General features: G+C 37.6%; 2 protein-coding genes across 6 annotated transcripts in view; one reads left to right on the plus strand and one right to left on the minus strand.

Moving 5' to 3' along the window:
- rprd1b (regulation of nuclear pre-mRNA domain containing 1B) overlaps positions 1-15,179 on the minus strand; it is a 32,928-nt gene extending 17,749 nt beyond the window's left edge. For 3 of the 4 annotated variants that reach the window (XM_039736087.1, XM_039736090.1, XM_039736091.1), the window contains exons 1-3: positions 14,248-15,179; positions 6,286-6,415; positions 2,946-3,139 (exon numbers count right to left, since the gene is read on the minus strand). In XM_039736087.1, coding sequence (XP_039592021.1) covers positions 2,946-3,139; positions 6,286-6,415; positions 14,248-14,398 — 475 coding nt within the window. In that variant the 5' untranslated portion in view covers positions 14,399-15,179. The remainder of the gene's footprint in view (positions 1-2,945; positions 3,140-6,285; positions 6,416-14,247) is intronic. The other variant, XM_039736088.1, reaches the window with a different exon arrangement.
- A 237-nt stretch (positions 15,180-15,416) lies between these two features.
- tti1 (TELO2 interacting protein 1) overlaps positions 15,417-20,780 on the plus strand; it is a 34,289-nt gene continuing 28,925 nt past the window's right edge. For both annotated transcript variants that reach the window (XM_039736085.1, XM_039736086.1), the window contains exon 1: positions 15,417-15,918. The gene's annotated coding sequence lies outside the window, so the exon portion shown is untranslated. The remainder of the gene's footprint in view (positions 15,919-20,780) is intronic.

The following is a 20,780-nucleotide window of genomic DNA, read 5'->3' on the forward strand; positions in this document are numbered from 1 at the left end:
ATGTCGAGACCTCGCCAGTCTCAGTGAGGAGGAAAAAAAAAAAAAATAGTGTATGTCGACATGTTGACTTTATTCTCGACATTTCCACTTTAATCTCGCTGTTTATGTTGAGATCAAAGTTGACATTTATACATTATTCTCGACATTTCCATTTTATTCTCGCCGTTTACGTCGAGATTAAAGTCATCATTTCCACTTTAAACCCTTGTTTTTTTCTCTCTAATGAAAATGTACACCTTATTCTCGACATGCAATTTTTTTCTTCTCTGTGGCCGTAATATGCTTCCGTACAGAATTCTAGAGAATGACTGGGGATATTTTTTATTTTGTTAATGCATGCTACCAATTGAATTTTTCTGCACTGTATTTTATGCATTATTTCATGGATACTGTTTTATGAAAAGTGCATACTGTCAAATATTGTGTTCCATTATAAAAAATTCCACGAAGAAAAGTGTATCTCAAGCAATCTCTAGCAAATAATTACAGATTTAGTTTTCCCACTGGTGCAATATATTAGCATTCGCGTTGTTTCCTAGGAATGTAATCGCTTCAAAAGCTGAGGATTGACTATTTACAAATATACCGCTTGCCTTAACTTTAAATAGAATAATAATTTTGTGATTTGTTGTGTTATAGTGTTAATTGTGAAATAAGAGACGAATTTTGCAATGTAATGATAGCTCAACAGGCTACACCTAAAGCGGTGACAAAGGGTTGAGGAGGGTCATTCCTAGACCGGGGACATTTGAATGAAGATTCCTATCTCGGTTTCAGAACCGTTAATAGCCTAGCTTATGTGTGACATTAGGATAAATGATTTTTCAAATTTGTTGCGTTACAACAATACTTTACTTCTGAGCTGCGCAGCTTGCATAAGGGTTTGCTTTTATCAAGTTGTTCTTTACCGACACTTGAATCCGTATGAAGTCCACACATCTGATTTAAGCGCGAATGGCACTGATTTCAGTTGAGGGAGGACACACCATTTTATGCAGTCCTACCTGCAGCCAGACCCTTCTCATTCTATGTGAGGTAGTAAAGTGCTTTTTCCCCATAGAAAACCTTAACAGGCGACATCTACTAGAGTGGACGCCAAAAGCAAAGATAAGCAAAAATCTACATACACGTATAGTAATTGAGCAGGATAGAGAGAGTCATAAGATCGATATTGAGACTCTGAGAATTGATATCAAATTGTTTAAGTGAAAAATAACGATTAATCGGAAAATGGATATTTTTACCCAGGCCTACTTAACTACCTATTAAAAAAAAAACCCACATGAAACAGAAAAAACAGGAAGCACTATACATATTAAACTGATTGGGCTTTGATTTTTAACCCAGGAATCCATGATTTATATAGTTTACTCTGGGAATGTGTTCGTTCATCCATCATTAACCAATGTAAAAGTTAATTCCATGCAAAACAATACATGTTAAAAAGCTTTGTCTATTAAATGCTATTGAAGAGCATGGGGTAAAACATTGTACTCCTAATATACTTCTCATGTTTTTAGCATGGAATTCAATTTAACTTCCATTTTTACTACTTCTGGTTGACAATGGCTCAACCTAACAATGACAATACCTAATAAAATAAACTACAGGGGGTCCTTGGGTTACAACATCTCGACATACGACGTTTCAAGTTTACAACGCTTACTCCCATAAAAACATAAAAAAACTGAGATGTGAGTGTTTTAGCGTCGTACTTACAGATAATGTGGGTGAACTAGTTTGGTTGCACGCGGCCGAAGTACGGGGCGTTTGAGTGAAGGAGTTCGCAAACTAGTTTGGTTGCAAGCGGCACAAGTGTTCTGTTTGTGTTGCTTTGTTTGCCGACTTTTTGACCCTTATCATGGCTCCTAAATGAAAGTCAGAGTCTTCAGATGGTAGTGCTTCAAAGAAGAGGAAAGCCATCACGATGGAAGTGAAATTAGACATTGTAAACAGATCAGAAGGAATAAAAAGTAAGGAATTTTTTTACACTCATTTTTTGTCATTTTTTTCTGTTACTACAGTACAGTGTACAGTACAGTATATTTATGTCCTTGTCCTTTTTCTGTGGCGTAGTTGTGTTTTTATGTTCTAGATTATCATTTTGCAAATGTGTTAGGATAGGTAAGTGACTTAGGCTAGGGTGTGTTTCGACTTACACCAAAATTCGGGTTACATCACTGTTGTAAGAATGGAACTGTGTCGTAATCCGAGGACCCCCTGTGTCTACAATATAATTTCTAAAATCGTTCTTAAGAGCTATACCTTCATAACAAATTGCACTACTGCAGAACCTAAAGCTTCTTTTGTTTGAATGCAATCTATGCCAAAATGTATGCCAAGGACCAAAAGCAGGTAGGTGCCTGTTATAATATAACCTTTGCCAGAAACTTACAAAGAAAAATTACATACTGACAAATTTAAACAGTGAAATGATTTACAATTTCTATAAATATTACCACAATCTTTCATTGTTAGACAAAGGCAACTTTCAATTTTGCTTTTCATTTTGCTGTAATTCAGGTGTCAACTTCAATTTGCTTAAAGCATTACGGAGCTTACACTGCAGGGCAAGATATGCTTAGGATATAAAATGCACAAAACAGGCAATATGTGATGTTGAAAAGGCGTAGGAGGTAACAAACTTCCTTTTTTAAGCATTTTTTTTCCCACAGAATAACCCTTTAAAACTGCACAATACACACCAATACGGCATATCCACTGTACCATTTGAAAAGCATCTACATTCTACATATCATGTGTATGCATAACTTATAAGCCTAACTGACACACCACAACAGGCAGCTAAGCCATTAAAATATAGGAGGTGAAAGAAAAGGAGAAAAAGACAAAGTCTATAAAGGACATGGCCTATAAGAATTTAAAGAGACAGCTGAACAAAAGAGTAACTACATGTGAAATCAAAGTGTTAAAGTTTGACAAACCTTCTATAGGCTCTTGCAATTCAACTTTTGCTCGTCTGCTTCCATGCTGCTTACCCTTGAGTTTATGTTTAGGGCTGTTAGAGTCCTCGATAGCTAATTTGAGCTGCTGAATAAAGTCCACCCCATAAACATTTCTCTCTTGCCAGATGTTTAGTAGCCGCTCTAGGTGTTTCTTGCACCCTTCATCAGCTTCTCTGAGGAAGACACACATTGTGAGATAACTGCCATTTATTAAAGAAATTAAAATACAAACTGAGATAAGTGTTAATCAGAATTGTATAATATAAAACAAAGATATTCCCTCAAGTAGAGCCGGGTTCACTGTGAAATTATTTTGAGTCTCTATGCCACGGTAACCTTTGTTAAACAATACATACAGACGTAAATAAATAAGCTGATAAAATCAAACACACACTAAAGTTTGAAATACCGGATTTTAAGAGAACCTTAATATCACAAAGAACAATCCAGAAGCAAAAGTAAATGGGTGTAAATACAAACCAATAAAGTCTACTGCTGTTTATGAATTTCCAGTTCCCCTAGCAAAAAGTACAGCTAATTAGACCAATAGTAGTGTAATTGAACACTAGTAATATTAAAAGTTTATTTAAGGGCAGTTTCTTTTTTTTTGCCTCAGTGGAAGTGACACACTCAGGTTACTGTCAATAAGCCATTACCCTTGCAAATCTTTTGCAAGAAGGGGAGATTGTTATCACCTATTACAGAGTTATTTAACTTAGTATCTTAAAATATATTTACACTGCAGACTAGTAACCATACAAAAAATAAGCATGGGTTTTATTGTCAAAAACAAATTAAGAGAAAGCAATTTTGCATTGTACATAAAAGAGGAAGGCGGTTTACCTACCTAATTTCAAAAAGAAAATAAACATGTCGGCCAAGAGCCATTTAATTGCTGTGGGCCATAATTTATAAAAACATATAAACTGGACATGATAACAATAAGTAAATATTAGCTTATCATATTTTTTTATTTTATTTTTTGTACAGTACCAAGTACAAAGTTGAAAATTATGACAATAACTGTTAGAGACTGAGACAAGAGTCTTCATTAGAAATAATACATTTTATTTATATAGCATATAATATAAACAATATAATCTCTAGGTGCTTTCAAAGTTAAATTTAAGTAATGAGAACTGCTTTTTGATTGGTGAATCTTTTAAATACATTTAAAAGACACACCATTAAAAAGAAATGTACTCGTCCACTTTCTATACTTGGTACTTTGCTGTAAAACAATTGTCTTTAAGTTTGTCACTTTAAGTCCAAGCTGATGACCACTTTGTCATTTCCTTAGCTCTTGATGCACTTGTTGCATCAACATACAGTATATCCTTTCTTTGTATTATTCATAAACACATTCACTTCATTTTAAAAATAACACATCTCTAAAACTGAATGACACAGAAACAAATGAAAAATTGAACAAATATATTTAACAAAAGATAATGCTGAACTACATTCTATTTATAGATTTAGCAATCAGAAAGGAGGACAGGAAGCAGTACAATGCACAGAGTGTAATGGACAGACTCTGCAGTAGGATGAGTTAGACCCTAACCCTGCGCCACCTCCACCTACTCAAAGCTTCATGATGCTCCAACAATGATGGATGGATTAAAAGGCAAAACTCTACGTGACCATCTTCATCAAGCCCTTCCATGAGAACCCGAAATCCAAAGAGGACTGTTTCATTTATGTTAGGTAGAATGCCCAGAGGGGACTGGGTGGTCTCATGGTCTGGAATCCCTACAGATTTTATTTTTTCTCCAGCCGTCTGGAGTTTTTTTCTTTTTTCTGTCCCCCCTGGCCATTGAACCTTACTCTTATTCGATGTTAATTAATGTTGATTTATTTTGTTTTCTTATTGTGTCTTTTATTTTTCTATTCTTTATTATGTAAAGCACTTTGAGCTACTGTTTGTATGAAAATGTGCTATATAAATAAATGTTGTTGTTTGTTTGATTTTACTTAGCTTTTTTCCAGGGTAAGCACAATGTTGCAGAGCTTTATAGCTTCATCACAGTATTTACATGGAACATTAGTACAGCTAGTCAAGTTCTGTTTTAGGCAGTGTGGATTAATGGTTACAGAAATGGACTTTGATGTAAAACACTGTTGATTTAATGCCTTCCATTAATTCGATTTTTAATCCAGATTATGTCATTAAATCTATTCATTACAGCAACTGTATAAGATAAAATATACTAGGGGGGCGCGAAGATGTGAAAAAAAAGAAAACAAGAATCAAAAATATGAAAAATACATCTATTGAAACCAAAACAAATTAACTTAAACTATATTCTGATACTAGAAAAATAAATATAGAGTTAGATAAATGTCGATAAAAGTTAAGTAGGTATAATAAAATATGCATCTATGATATATCATTAATTAAAAAAGAACAAATTGGTATTAGTGGGCTCCTTTCAAAAATGTTAGGGGTGCATGATTTAAACTGTTATGAAAACTCGGGTCGCAAATACGTAAAGGTTGAGAAATGCTGGTATAAACCATATTCTAGTACAAGTAAAAAATGTGTTTGAGAAAGAAAGTAACCAGTTGGTAATCAAAGCATTATATTCAAGTCAAGTCAAGTTGGGGAGCATGCACTGGTACAGTGCGTTGCCGCACCTACTACACAACGAAACAATTTGGGATCCCAGTTGGCAACCCCCCTGGTAGACATGCGATCCAGTCCCACCCTCCGGAAATTACCCTCTATTTGCCGTAGCCAGGTGTTATGTGGGCAACCCCTTGGCCTGGTCCAGCTACTCGGGTTCTCAACAATGAGGATCTTATGAGCCGGATCACCCTCTGGGAAACGCGCCACATGGCCGTAGTGCCGTAACTGGCGCACCCTTACAATGCAGGTAATGTGCCTCATTCGGGACTCCATGAGCAACTGCTCATTCGACACAAAGTCAAACCAACGGTACCCAAAGATTTTCCGGAGAGACGAAGTTCCAAAGGAGTCTTGTCTTCATCTCAAGTTACTGGATATCGTCCATTTCTCACAACTATATAGCAAGACAGGAAGAACCAGGACTGTAAAGATTTGGACCTTCGTCCTTTTGCATAGATATCAGGAGTGCCACACAACTTTAAATATTTCACATAAAAACCTCCAAACTCTATTATTTCAATTTAACTACAGGCTTGTGAAATTGCTGATTTGATTCCACGAAGCTCTATTGTTTTGGTCTTTAGACTAAAATGTATTTTTATTTTGGTTATATTTTAGTTATGCCATGTGCAACATCTTAAATTAAAATAATAATCAGATTAATTTTCATTTATGAAAATAAGTGTTTACCTGGCCACATGAGAACATGCGTCCACAAGCACCGTTTCAAAATCTCTGGTGAATTCAGGTCCTTTTCGCTTGCTGTTTTGGATTACATCATTTGCCAAGTAAAGGAAGGTTAATTTTCTATTGCTTTTAGCTAAAAAATAAAAGCAAAAACAAAAGTTAAAACATTATTATAGTAATCTGCTGAATTAAGCATGTAAACCATTTACCATGCACAAGAATTTTCAAAAAAACGTATCTGAAGCTGTCGAGTGTTGGCATTCATTTACCACAATTCTCCATCTACAGTGTGGGAATTCAGAGGCAGTACAAATGGGATGGGATATGGAAATCAATCACTTTAATGGCCAAGGAAGGTTTATAAGTGCAAGGAATATTGGCAGCTTCTTACATTGACACAATAAATACACACACATAGCACAGCCATTGTTAAGAGAATAAAATAAACAGTAATATTACAGTTGAAGAACTAAAAACATAACAAATCTTAACTACATATAACCTAGTGACCATTTTAGCAGAATAAGATTTGTTAGAAACAGGTCAAAGGTTAATAAAATTCTTGGGAAGAGGAAGAAAAATGTTTTTTGTGAGATATTATTTTAACCTTCAGTGCCCTGTAATGTTTCCCATAAGGGAAGGCTTGAATGATGCAATGGCCAGGACAGGAAGTGTCAGCAATAATCTTGCTTGCACAATCCCAGCACCTGAAGATACACAGATTTTGGAATTTCGGAAAGTCATGGGACTCATGGCCAATTACCTGTTCGGCTGATCAAAAGTTACATTGATGCCTTGTAATCAATAGTTATTGCTTTAAATGAAACTGTTATGGAGAACAAAGGAATGGACCGCGTAAAACTGGCTCAGGAATGGCTTTGGCAATTTAACATTTTAATACAGTAACTGTCTTAGCAAATAGATTCTCTTCTGTGCTTCCTAAATAGCCTATTTAATCTTAACGTGCCATGTGAGGTTCTGAGAAATTATAATCTCCAGAAAGGGCTCCACAATTGTAACTACTAAACCACAGATGCTTATGGGAGGGAAAACAGGGCAAGGCATCTCCTGAAGTCCATTATTGCTTCAACAGTTTTCTGAGTATTGAGGTTAAAATTCACTGCAATATGTAAATAGTACAAATAAATTCTTACTTAACATCTCCTTAGAACAGTGCCAGTAATACAATACCCACAAAGACACACAAAGAAAAATGGCTTGACTGCACCCAGAAAATCAGCTGCTCAACCTGAGAAATATTTATATAAAGGCTGAGAAGAGGGGGAGAAGGGGAGCACAAAGCCACCTTGGGGTCCTCAAGTGTGGAGTGTAAACATATCCTGTCAATATTCCTTCAATGAAGAACATTTCTAACTCTAACTCTAAAACAGGCCAGTCTGTAAAAGTTCAAAAAATAAAGCTGTTTACAGCAGAGCTACCACGAATGGGCCCAGATGGTTAAATATAAAACAGAAGGCCATACTGAATAAAACGACTGTCCACAAACTGCAGATGATCCAGCTTGGTGATATGTGACAACTGATCAGCAAGTACTTCAATACTGATAGGGGAAACAGAAGTCAGTTTACAACCTGCTGGTAGGCTTAAAGTAAAGGAGAAGAGGAACAGCTTACAAAACCAAGTTGCTATGCAAAATACACAGGCAAAGGCTGACTGCAGAGAGTATATGGGTTAGCTTTCTTCTTGTTAGATCTGCAGTATCATTACATGGTGGGAATGCCAAGCCAAGAGGGCATCAGCTATGGATGCATTATGGTAGAGCAGTAAATCCCAAAGACACTCAGGGAGAGCAGCTTTATTCTGACATCAGGTTCCCGCAAAGTCTCTTTAGAATTACAGTATTTGCGTGAGGCTGTGTAGGACAGCCCTAGGATTTGCTTCATGGTATGCTGCAGAGGCACCTGAAGTATTCCCTTGACTATCCATATTAAACGCCTCCACCACCTTAGTCAAACAAACTTACGAGTTGGGAGGGGAGACGAGGCAAGAGCTCACATGACGGGAGGGAAGAAAAGCCCTGAAAAGAGCACAGTGTATGCAGGCCCAGAGGAGCATAGGCTTTATTATTTTGTTTAATGGTCAAAAGTATCAGTACCCTTCCACTTTTAAAAAATAATGTTCTGTAACAGAAGTTGAAACTGACAAAAGTAACTGGCATCCACCATTGTTTATTCCATATTCCATACAGCACACACTTGGCTGTTGATTTAGGATTTAAAATCTTATTTTTAAGAAATAAAGCAAATGAAAAAGCAAACTTTTTCTGTCCAGGCCTTCTCATCGGACTGTCATTTAGAGATTTAAGAAAAACAATCCTTTGTTTTAAGGACTCTATCTTAATTATGTATCTTTTAATGTAAGTGTGCATTGTTTATTTTTGTATACTATTTATGCATTATTATTCCTACCTAATTATCATAAGATTTTCTTTGCATATAACTACTTCTATGACACCCTGTAAAGCACTTTGAGTTACAGCCTTTGTGTGAAAATGTACTATAGAAATATGTTCTTGTTGACAGAATTATTGAGACCCCAACCTAGTATTTGTAGTACACCCTTTTTTGTGGCAACAGCTGCAATCGAAATGCTTCTGTAGCTCTGAATTAGACTTCTACACTTTTCATCTGGCAACGTGGACCACTCTTCTTCAGCAAACTCTTCCACTTCTCTTAACTGCACACTTCAGCCATTTCTTTCTTTCAGATGTCCAATTGGTTTCAGATAAGGACGCATAGCAGGGCCACTTCAGAACAGTCTGATGTTTTCTTTTCAACTATTCTTGGATGCTCTTAGATGTACATTTTTTGGGTCATTGTCCTGCTGGAGGACATGTGACATGCAAATGACACTGGGCACTATATTTCACTCCAGAATGCCTTGATAATCTTCCGATTTCCTTGTGCCCTACACAGACTCAAAGTACCAAGTGCCAGATGTTCAATGGTGGTGATGTTGTAAGCATTTCTTTGTCTCCTGCAACTTACCAAAAGAAAAAGAAAATCCATTTTTTTTGTCTCTTCAACCAAAAGGACTGTGGATTGTCAACGTGCATTTTAACAAACTCCAGTCAGGCTGTTTTTAATCTGCCTTTCAGAAATGGGGTCATCATGGGCCCTTCCACCATGGAGGCTACTTTCATTCTGACAGCAATGGATGTTATGAATTGAAACTGTTGTACCTTGATCTTGAATGTCAGCAAGAATCCATCTTGATGTTTTCCTTGGTTCTTTCTCTACCATTCACACCCTCCTGCTATTCAACCTGGGGTCAATTTTTCTCTTGCAGCTACGACCAGGGAAGTTGACTACAGTCCCAGGAATATCATGACAATATTAACTACTGAGGCCACAGGAACATGAAGCTCTTTGAAAATGGTCTTGAAGCCTTTACCTTGACCATTCTGGGCTATTTCCTTCATCCTTTCCTCCTCAGACAGATGATTTTCTCTCTCTTTTCCAGATTCAGCGCGATGCGCACAACGATACAATCCTGCCGAGTGACAACTTTACTCCATTCAAATAAGCTGAGTGATAAGACACCTATGACACTAATTAGCATAATTAGTCTGCTTGAGATATCGTAATACAATTATGTCTTTAGCTTCCAAAGGGCCATACAAACTTTCTCCGCCATTTACATTGGTTTTATTGCCATTTTCATTGGTTTTATTACTAAATCAAAAACAAAGTTACTGTTCTATAGAATAAATAATCCTGAATGGCAATTACTTTTGTAATTTTTTAAACTCGATTGTTTCTTAAATAGCAGAAGGATGCCAATATTTTTGGCCACGTATGTATATCCTGCTTCCCTTCACCCACCCCGGTGTATATTGTGTTATTTAATCAATTGTCCGGTTATCTCTACGGATTGTCTCTGCATCTTTCTGGGTTTGAGTGCATGCCATTACTGTTACAAATAATTTTCATACAAGATTAAACACCTAACAGCAAGTAGAACAATGTAAAAAACCAAATAAGAATGCAAATGTTTATCTGACAATTCTAAGCAGACCTGATAAAACTTACTGTATACCAGGCCTTGACTGGGAAAATTGGCAGATCTAAATTACCAAGCTAAATTAAACTGGGCTTGTCACACAAAATGCCGACATTTGGGCTTGCATGTGTGTATGATTAGGATGTGTTGGTTAAATTTTAGGTGAGTAACCAGTTCTATTTTGTACAAATAAAAAAAAACAGAAATACACCATATGAATAGTGCTGCTAATTAGAATTTGATTGTTATTCTCAATGAAGAATAGCAAACTAACATAACTGTCCAATTTTACGTTTAAATATTGGGGAGGAGGAGCCATATTATTAGAATATTGCCATCTTTCTACAGAAAAAACAATGTCAACATAATGAAAAATAGACATTCGTTTACAAATGTGGAGACAGAAAAATTAAAAGGTGTTTCAAGATACAGTGAGATGTCTTCATCATGCAGGATCACTTAACACCCAAAGAAATCAATCTTTAAAAAAGCTTCTTTCAGTAATCGTTAATGTGCACACATTGGTGGTATCTCGATGCTGCGAGCCATGCAATCTGGAGTCTCTCTACATGCTCCTAAAAGAAGTTTACATTCCACATTGGTCCATCTTCTATTTTTCAGTCCTCCACCAATTGTAGAAACAAATAAATACAGTAAATACCGACAAATTGGCCACCGCTAGGGGACGCCTGGACAGTTCTTGCACTGAATAAGCCTTCTCCCCTGGCCCTTCCATTACAGGGGCATCCCGGCTGTCTGCCACAATGGCAACTCTCAGAAGATGCTCTGCTGTCGTTCACAAAGCTTATAACAGTAGGTTATCAACTATAGGGTTTCAAATTAAAGAAAAATCTCAAGTGTGGTTGCATTTTGATACTGTATCTGATGCTTAGATTCTGAACCCTATAAGTCAGCAACTCACCGAAGTAATAGAATTCACCAGGCTATGTCGCTAGCCCTTTGTATTACATTAACCATAAATTTCTCAATTTATTTTAAACACAAGGATGTATAATATTCTCTGTAAAGCAAGTATTTCACTTAATGTGTGCTGCTCTGTGAAGTGTGCTATATTGTGGCATTGCTTACTGTATTCAATTTTGCCACCTAAACTGTGACAGACATTAAGGCTCAAAATGAAATCTCAGTCAACATTTTGTTCCTGTATGTGCAAGTGGCATTTGGACTTGCACTGAGGGTCAAAAACACAATGGACACATTACTGGCAGGCTACCTTATGGCTCATATGCAAAGTATCATATAAATTTTCCAGTTTTTTTTTCTTTATATGCTTTTTAAACGGTCATGCTATCTCACACTGAAAGAATAAAGAGTCCTTAATATTACAATTGGCCAAAATGACCGAAACAAATGATTATATCCAAAAGCATCAAATGTTTCAACCCCAAGAAATAAATTCAGGTCTGCATTCCGCCTTATGCCCAGCACTGCCAGGATATCCTCTGGCTGCCCACACTGAGAGGGCACAGTTTTAAAATCCAGGACAACGAAGCTGGACACAATCAACATTAGCACTAACCACTGTGTTACCTGATTATCTAAAGTGTTAACAGACATTATGAAAACATATCCTATGGAAAGCAAGAATTGTGAATTTTTGTGAATTACAAAATTACCTTGCAACAGTCACGTGTATATGGAAATCATTGACAGAAAGTCCACCACTCCATTAATAAACAAGCAATGGAATTAATCTGAGGGAAAAAATGCGTCCAGCCACACTTCCATCAGCCTTCAACTAGTTTATAAAACCGTCGTTTTCTATCAAAAATTTGTGACGCTTTTGTAGGCATCCCAGCTCTTGGCGTTATGAAAACTTTGACACTTACAGTTTAACAATTACTCTTTATATCAACCACTGTCACAGCTGTACAAATGCTAGCTTGTCTCCTCCAACTTACACAAAAACCAAAAGGACTGTGGATTGTCAACATGCATTTTAGCAAACTCCATTCAGGCTGTTTTTTTTTTATTTTTATCATTCTTAATAAGAAGCAGAAGAACTGGTTATTAACTTTCACCACACCAAAGTGCCTCTGTGTCCAGTCACTATTCGGGGAGTGGATGTTGAGGTAGTGCACATCAATGACAGGCTGAACTGGTCTCATAGCACAAAGGAACTATATAAGAAAGGACAGACAAAACTCTTTTTTTTGCTTAGGAGACTGTGTTCCTTTAATGTGAGCAGCGACATCTTTCACATCTTCTACTGTACATCTCTTATGATTGCCAGGGTGATTCTCTGCACTGGTAACATCACTTCAAGACAGGTCCCTGAATCAACAAGCTAATTTGGAAGGCAGGCTTGTCCAGTTATGATCTACACTCTCAACATGTGGGCGAATGAAGTGGAGGCAACAAAGCTAATGGTCATTAGAAACAAAGCTCCACATCCAAAGTACTATCTGTCATCAGTTGTCAACAAATATAAGTAAACAAAAATTCCAGCTGCTGATGATTTACCTGAATTCTTGGAGAAAAATGCATATTCTTCCATAGTCATTGGAACTGAGCAAATTCAGACATAAGTCTCATTCTGAGCATCCTATAGTATCAAAATGCAAATATAATCCAGCCATCCATCCATTTTGTAAGCCCACTTATCCATGTGCATATAATATAAAATGGGCAGGTTCTGCCTCAGTAACCTTTTTGAATTCTCTTTCAAAGACATCAGGGTTGGTAAATTCAGTTCTACAGTACTCTAATCACTCAAAAACGTACATGCTTCTTTTAATCTCAATTAGCTGCATTCTGCATCCTTAAATGTTTTATTCCTTCTTGACTAGGAATTAATTAACAAATACACACACAGGAGACAACCAGCAGGAGACAAGAGTACACATAAGTGGAGAATGCACCACATGGAGTGAAGTCATCAGTGGGATCCCTCAAGGGTCTGTCCATGGGCCGCTACTTTTCTGATTTATTATTATAATCATACCGATTCATGCATAGTTAGTAAACCTGTGAAATTTGCAGATGATATTAAAAGTGAAGGAATGGCAGACACTAAGGCTGTAGCAAATACAATTCAGAAAAAACTTCAGAACTGGATAAACAATTGGAAAATGGAGTGTAATGTGGAAAAGCACAAAGTGTTATATGTCGGCAAAAGGAATGTCAATTATAATCACAAGATGGGAGACACCGTCCTACAGGAGGTAAACCTCTGAAAAGGATTTAAGGAGTTATGTTGCCACCACAGTTTAATCATCTAAGCAATGTGCAGAAGCAATTAAAAAAATAAGGTTGTATCATAAAAGCTGCTGAATAGAAAGTGATTATTGACTGTATAACGGACTAGTGAGACCACATATGAAATATCAAGTGCAATTCTGATCACCACGGTAGAAGAAAGACATAGCAGTAATTGAAACTGTGCAGGAGAGCAACCAAGTGCGTCCCAGGACTTAAGGACATGTCCTACATGGACAGACTTGGAGGGTTAACCCTGTTTAGACTGTGGTGAGCTAATCCAGCTCTTCAAAAGGCATCAAAAAATCAGATTCCACCAAATTCTTTCAGCTTAACTATGAATCACGTACCCCAGGACACTGGTTACAGGGAAGTGTTTTTAGGACTGTATCCAGGAAGCACTTCTTTACATAAAGAGTTGTGGGAATCTGGAATTGCATGGAGTTGAAGCAGAAACCTTGACAACTTTTAAGAAGGATTTGGATGAGATATTAGGCCAGTTTAGCTATTGGCGAAACAAAAAGCACCAAAGGAACTGAAAAAAGTCTCCTCTTGTGTGTCAGATTTCTTATGTTCATTTCATGCCACCAAGGGTTGATATGCTACAATGAAAATTTTAACAGAACACTAACACATAATACTTTTAACATAACTTCTAACTGATAACTTCAAACAGAAACATACTCATTAGAGCAGTAAAGAAGACAAGTTAAGCAATCATACCTTTTTTCAGTTCCCTGTGCCACACGTTTACAATTGTTGCTGAATGTTTGCGGTGATGGATGATCCACAAGGATAAGGTCTGCACGCTCTGCTGCGAGTTACTCAGTTCGGACAGTTTTTTTTCTAAAGCCGATTCAGAAAAAGACGACATCTTCTCTCCTTACGTTCTTTCTGTCTGTCTCTAATTTTTCGCCCAAGGCTGCAAAGAAACGGCTGCGCGGATTCTTCAGGCTGCAGGAGCAGCAGCTGCAGCTCCACGACCTCTCAGTTTGTCCACGAGTTTGTCGATCGTATCGGCACCGGACTTCAAGACATCAAACGGGCTTTCCCAAAAGTTAAGCGAAATCTGGATCTCGATGCTCAACCTTATTCAACAGACACCTGGCACCTTGTGAGCAATATGACATCGGAGTCTGTGTAGCGTTAACATCGCATATTAAAATGAAACAAACCAAATACCACAGGAATCGCAGGCTCTGATAATCCTTACGCGTCCATTGACGTTAACGAATTGCATTTAACTTCAGGTGACACCGCAAACTCCTGCAACAGATTGGCCAAGGTTGCCGCGCAATCGGCACTTCCAGAACCAGGGATATTCCTCTGCAAGCTGTGAGCCCAACGTTCACTCTGCGCACGCCGCACTTTGCACCAATAATATTTCTTAAAACAAGTCAAATCCTTGATGCCCAAAACTCCACTCGGATAGCGTGATATTTATTGTAGTTAAAGCAAACAGTTGTAGCTATTGCCAACAAGATGGCCGCGTGACCTTTTACCCAGGGTTCACGGAGAATAAACACACGTGACTCAAGAACCGTAACCGTAAATCGCTAAAGCTCATCTCAAGCAAGTGAGATCGCCCAGATTGTAAACATGAATGGGCGTTATGTGTTAACGCGGCATGTTTGATTTAACAATACACGTTGAGTGCAATATTGGTAGATGTTTCATAAACGCCAAAAAAGTTATTCTTCTGCCTTATTTTTAATTAATCAGTTACGGTTAATGCAATACAATATTTTAATATGTGCATTATTTTTCCAGCTATGTATGTGCTTTGTTAGTATGCACTGAAAAGTTACTTTAAATTCGTAAATGTGAATTGACAGCAAAAAAAAAAGACACCGGTCGCATGTGAATGACCTCATAGACCAGTGCGCACGCGCGTTAGGGTTCAGCGACTTGGTATGTGAGCGTGCGTCTCATTTTCTCTCCGTTCGATTTAATAACAACGTTTCCCCTTGGTTGTAAGTTATTACAGATGGACGCGATGCTGATATGCTAAAAACATTTTCAACACAAAATCATTTTGCATGGAAACGTTTGCGGTTACTCAAGAAAAAAATAAAGCGGCTTCAGCATCCTTCTTGATGTGAAATAGTGAATTCGGTCTTCCAGTTTTATTGGATTTAATTTGCAGCCGTGACAACTATAATTGATATGTCTCTCTAGGTAAAAATAAATCCTCAAGTCCGAAGCGGTTGCAAGAAGGCAATTTCTTATTTATTTACACTTGTTTAAATCATATAAGAGGTGAGCAACAACTTTTGGAATGTTACAAGATGAAGAATCAGAATGACGACAGTTTGTTATTTAAACTCCACCGTCTAAATCGGAACTGTTTTGGAGGACCGTGACCATATGCGGACTTGGACAATCATTAGAAAAGTAAGTAAGATGTTGTTAGAAACTCAGTATTATGTTTCCTATGATAGTTGACCTTGGTTATAGTGCTGTTAATCAGAAGTACTAGGTACTTTTTGTATACTTAATTTAATGCTAGGTGATATTATTTCAGTGGAACTCCTTACTCTTGAACATGCTACTTACAATTACCCATAAGAAAAACGTTCCTAAAGTACATCAATTCCTGCTTATTCTACTGACAGAGCTTGGCTTTTGTTGGTGGTGACTGGTTAAACAATTTTACAGGATTTCATTTCAGTTGTAACAAACATGGGAGGAGTTTAAGGGGTGTCCAGAATAGATGTTACTAAAATAAGCCTCAAATAAAAGGTGTTTTTTCTCCTCTCGTTTTCCTATGTTAAGATATAAGTTGGGTGGTTTTCACGTCATTCTTATGTTAAAATACAGGGTGATTCAAAAAGATTCATCCGTTTTCAAAGTGCCATATTTTTACAACCGTGAGGTGCCTAGGAACCAATCACATACCAACTGAAAGAGGGGGGTCATCAAGTTTCTGACTGTCACCACTCCCAACAACACTGGATGATCTCCGAAATCGCTTTGAAAGAGCCATGAGTACACAGACACACGACATGCTCGATCGAGTATGGGATACATTTGATTATGGCATTGATGGTGTCCGAACAGCTGGAGGGGTCATACTATATTTGAAATCGGATGAATCTTTTTGAATCACCCTGTATAAGTTAGGAAGTTTTCAAGTTATTTCTTTTCCACTAAGGTATATATTGATTTGCCACAGAAAATCGTGTTTTAAAGTGAATACATTAAAAATAAATTGTGTGTCTTTACAGCTTACAATAGGACATAACGGATGAGTTCAATATTTTTAAAGTCAATGTTATTTCTTCACAAGCAATATACAGTGTATATATATATATATACAGTGGGATGCAAAAATTTGGGCAACCTTGTTAATAGTCATTATTTTCCTGTATAAATCGTTGGTTGTTACGATAAAAAAATGTCAGTTAAATATATCATATAGGAGACACACACAGTGATATTTGAGAAGTGAAATGAAGTTTATTGGATTTACAGAAAGTGTGCAATAATTGTTCAAACAAAATCAGGCAGGTGCATAAATTTGGGCACCATTGTCATTTTATTGATTCCAAAACTTTTAGAACTAATTATTGGAACTCAAATTGGCTGGTAAGCTCAGTGACCCCTGACCTACATACACAGGTGAATCCTATAATGAGAAAGAGTATTTAAGGGGGTCAATTGTAAGTTTCCCTCCTCCTTTAATTTTCTCTGAAGAGTAGCAACATGGGGGTCACAAAACAACTCTCAAATGACCTGAAGACAAAGATTGTTCACCATCATGGTTTAGGGGAAGGATACAGAAAGCTGTCCCAGAGATTTAAGCTGTCTGTTTCCACAGTTAGGAACATATTGAGGAAATGGAAGACCACAGGCTCAGTTCAAGTTAAGGCTCAAAGTGGCAGACCAAGAAAGGATTTCGGATAGACAGAAGCGACGAATGGTGAGAACAGTCAGAGTCAACCCACAGACCAGCACCAAAGACCTACAACATCATCTTGCAGCAGATGGAGTCACTGTGCATCGTTCAACCATTCAGCGCACTTTACACAAGGAGATGCTGTATGCAGAGTGATGCTGAGGAAGCCTTTTCTCCACCCACAGCACAAACAGAGCCGCTTGAGGTCTGCTCAAGCACATTTGGACAAGCCAGCTTCATTTTGGAATAAGGTGCTGTGGACTGATGAAACTAAAATTGAGTTATTTGGGCATAACAAGGGGCGTTTATGCATGGAGGAAAAAGAACACAGCATTCCAAGAAAAACACCTGCTACCTACAGTAAAATATGGTGGTGGTTCCATCATGCTGTGGGGCTGTGTGGCCAGTGCAGGGACTGGGAATCTTGTCAAAGTTGAGGGACGCATGGATTCCACTCAGTATCAGCAGATTCTGGAGACCAATGTCCAGGAATCAGTGACAAAGCTGAAGCTGCGCGGGCTGGATCTTTCAACAAGACAACGACCCAAACACTGCTCAAAATCCACTAAGGCATTCATGCAGAGGAACAAGTACAACGTTCTGGAATGGCCATCTCAGTCCCCAGACCTGAATATAATTGAAAATCTGTGGTGTGAGTTAAGGAGAGCTGTCCATGCTCGGAAGCCATCAAACTTGAATGAACTAGAGATGTTTTGTAAAGAGGAATGGTCCAAAATACCTTCAACCACAATCCAGACTCTCATTGGAACCTACAGGAAGCGTTTAGAGGCTGTAATTTCTGCAAAAGGCGGATCTACTAATTATTGATTTAATTTCTTTTTTGTGGTGCCCAAATTTATGCACCTGCCTGATTTTGTTTGAACAATTATTGCACACTTTCTGTAAATCCAATAAACTTCATTTCACTTCTCAAATATCACTGTGTGTGTCTCCTATATGATATATTTAACTGACATTTTTTATCGTAACAACCAAAGATTTATACAGGAAAATAATGACTATTAACAAGGTTGCCCAAACTTTTGCATCCCGCTGTATGTACAGGTGCCGGTCATAAAATTAGAATATCATGACAAAGTTGATTTATTTCAGTAATTCCATTCAAAAAGTGAAACTTGTATATTAGATTCATTCATTACACACAGACTGATGTATTTCAAATGTTTATTTCTTTTAATTTTGATGATTATAACTGACAACTAATGAAAGTCCCAAATTCAGTATCTCAGAAAATTAGAATATCAATTAAGACCAATGCAAAAAAAAGGATTTTTAGAAATGTTGGCCAACTGAAAGGTATGAACATAAAAAGTATGAGTATATACAGCACTCAATATTTAGTTGGAGCTCCTTTGACCTGTATTACTGCAGTAATGTGGTGTGGCATGGAGTCAATCAGTCTGTGGCACTGCTCGGGTGTTATGAGAGCCCATGTTGCTCTGATAGTGGCCTTCAGCTCTTCTGAATTGTTGGGTCTGGTGTATTGCATCTTTCTATTCACAATACCCCATAGATTTTCTATGGGGTTAAGGTCAGGTAAGTTTGCTGGCCAATCAAGAACAGGGATACCATGGTCCTTAAACCAGGTACTGGTAGTTTTGGCACTTTGTGCAGGTGCCAGACCCTGTTGGAAAATGAAATCTGCATCTCCATAAAGTTCGTCAGCAGCAGGAAACATAAAGTGCTCTAAAACTCCCTGGTAGACAGCTGCGTTGACCTTGGACCTCAGAAAACACAATGGACCAACACCAGCAGATGACATGGCACCCCAAACCATCACTGACTGTGGAAACTTTACACTGGACCTCAAGCAACGTGGATTCTGTGCCTCTCCTCTCTTTCTCCAGATTCTAGGACCTTGATTTCCAAAGGAAATGCAAAATTTACTTTCATCAGAGAACATAACTTTGGACCACACAGCAGCAGTTCAGTCGAGACGCTTCTGATGCTGTCTCTTGTTCAAGAGTGGCTTGACACAAGGAGTGCGACAGCTGAAACCCATGTCTTGCATACGTCTGTGTGTGGTGGTTCTTGAAGCACTGACTCCAGCTGCAGTCCACTCTTTGCGAATCTCCCCCGCAGTTTTGAATGGGTTTTGTTTCACAATCCTCTCAGGGTGCGGTTATCCCTATTGCTTGTACACTTTTTCTACCACATCTTGTCCTTCCCTTCGCCTCTCTATTAATGTGCTTGGACACAGAGCTCTGTGAACAGCCAGCCTCTTTAGCAATGACCTTTTGTGTCTTGCCCTCCTTGTGCAAGGTGTCAATGGTCGTCTTTTGGACAACTGTCAAGTCAGCAGTCTTCCACATGATTGTGTAGCCTACAAAACTAGACTGAGAGACCATTTAAAGGCTTTTGCAGGTTTTTTGAGTTAATTAGCTGATTAGTGTGTGGCATCAGGGGTCTTCAATATTGAACCTTTTAACAATATTCTAATTTTCCGAGATACTGAATTTGGGACTTTCATTAGTTGTCAGTTATAATCATCAAAATTAAAAGAAATAAACATTTGAAATATATCAGTCTGTGTGTAATGAATGAATCTAATATACAAGTTTCACTTTTTGAATGGAATTACTGAAATAAATCAACTTTGTCATGATATTCTAATTTTATGACCGGCACCTGTATATATGTATGTATGTATGTATGTATGTGTGTTTGCCACACTAAATTATGTTCTTAAGTATTTTCTATAAATTCTAAAAAAAATGCAGAGCTTGTTCTGGCATTTTATAATGGAAGCCATGGAGTATGAGTGGAAAACAAAAGCCTAAAAACATATTGAATATGAGCATTGAAGCTGCAAAAGTTTTGCTATAGGAAAACATGCATTTTGTGCTTCTGAAGCAGGTTTGTCACAACAAAAAGGTACGTGGAAATAATTATTTTATTGCATATACCTGATGCTGTTTTTGTTAAGGTAAGGATACCTTTTTTTCGGTTGTATGATAGCAGTTGCCTTCGTGAGTAACATTCTCACATAAATATGATAGTAAGAGAACACCATGCCAAGCAAATGGCACAAACAGTTTAATGTGATTTTTGTATTTCAAGGGGAAACTTTGCCCCGGCATTGAAAAGTTGTTGCAGTGGGAGATAGGTCTCGTATACAGTAAGTCTCATAGAAGGACTGAATTTCAAATATTTTTTTTTTGTTCAGAAATGACATATAAGCAGTTTTATAATGTGCGTGTAATCTCAAGACACAGATCAATGCTCCGTAGCTTGGCTTGAAAAAAATTGATGTTTTTGGTATGCTTTTAGGCTTCTTTTTTCTGATCGGGCTCCATGCCCCATGGCTTCCTATTAAAAACCAGGACAGGCTCTGTAT

Source organism: Polypterus senegalus, chromosome 14 (assembly GCF_016835505.1).
Source record: "Polypterus senegalus isolate Bchr_013 chromosome 14, ASM1683550v1, whole genome shotgun sequence".
NCBI classification, from domain to species: domain Eukaryota; kingdom Metazoa; phylum Chordata; class Cladistia; order Polypteriformes; family Polypteridae; genus Polypterus; species Polypterus senegalus.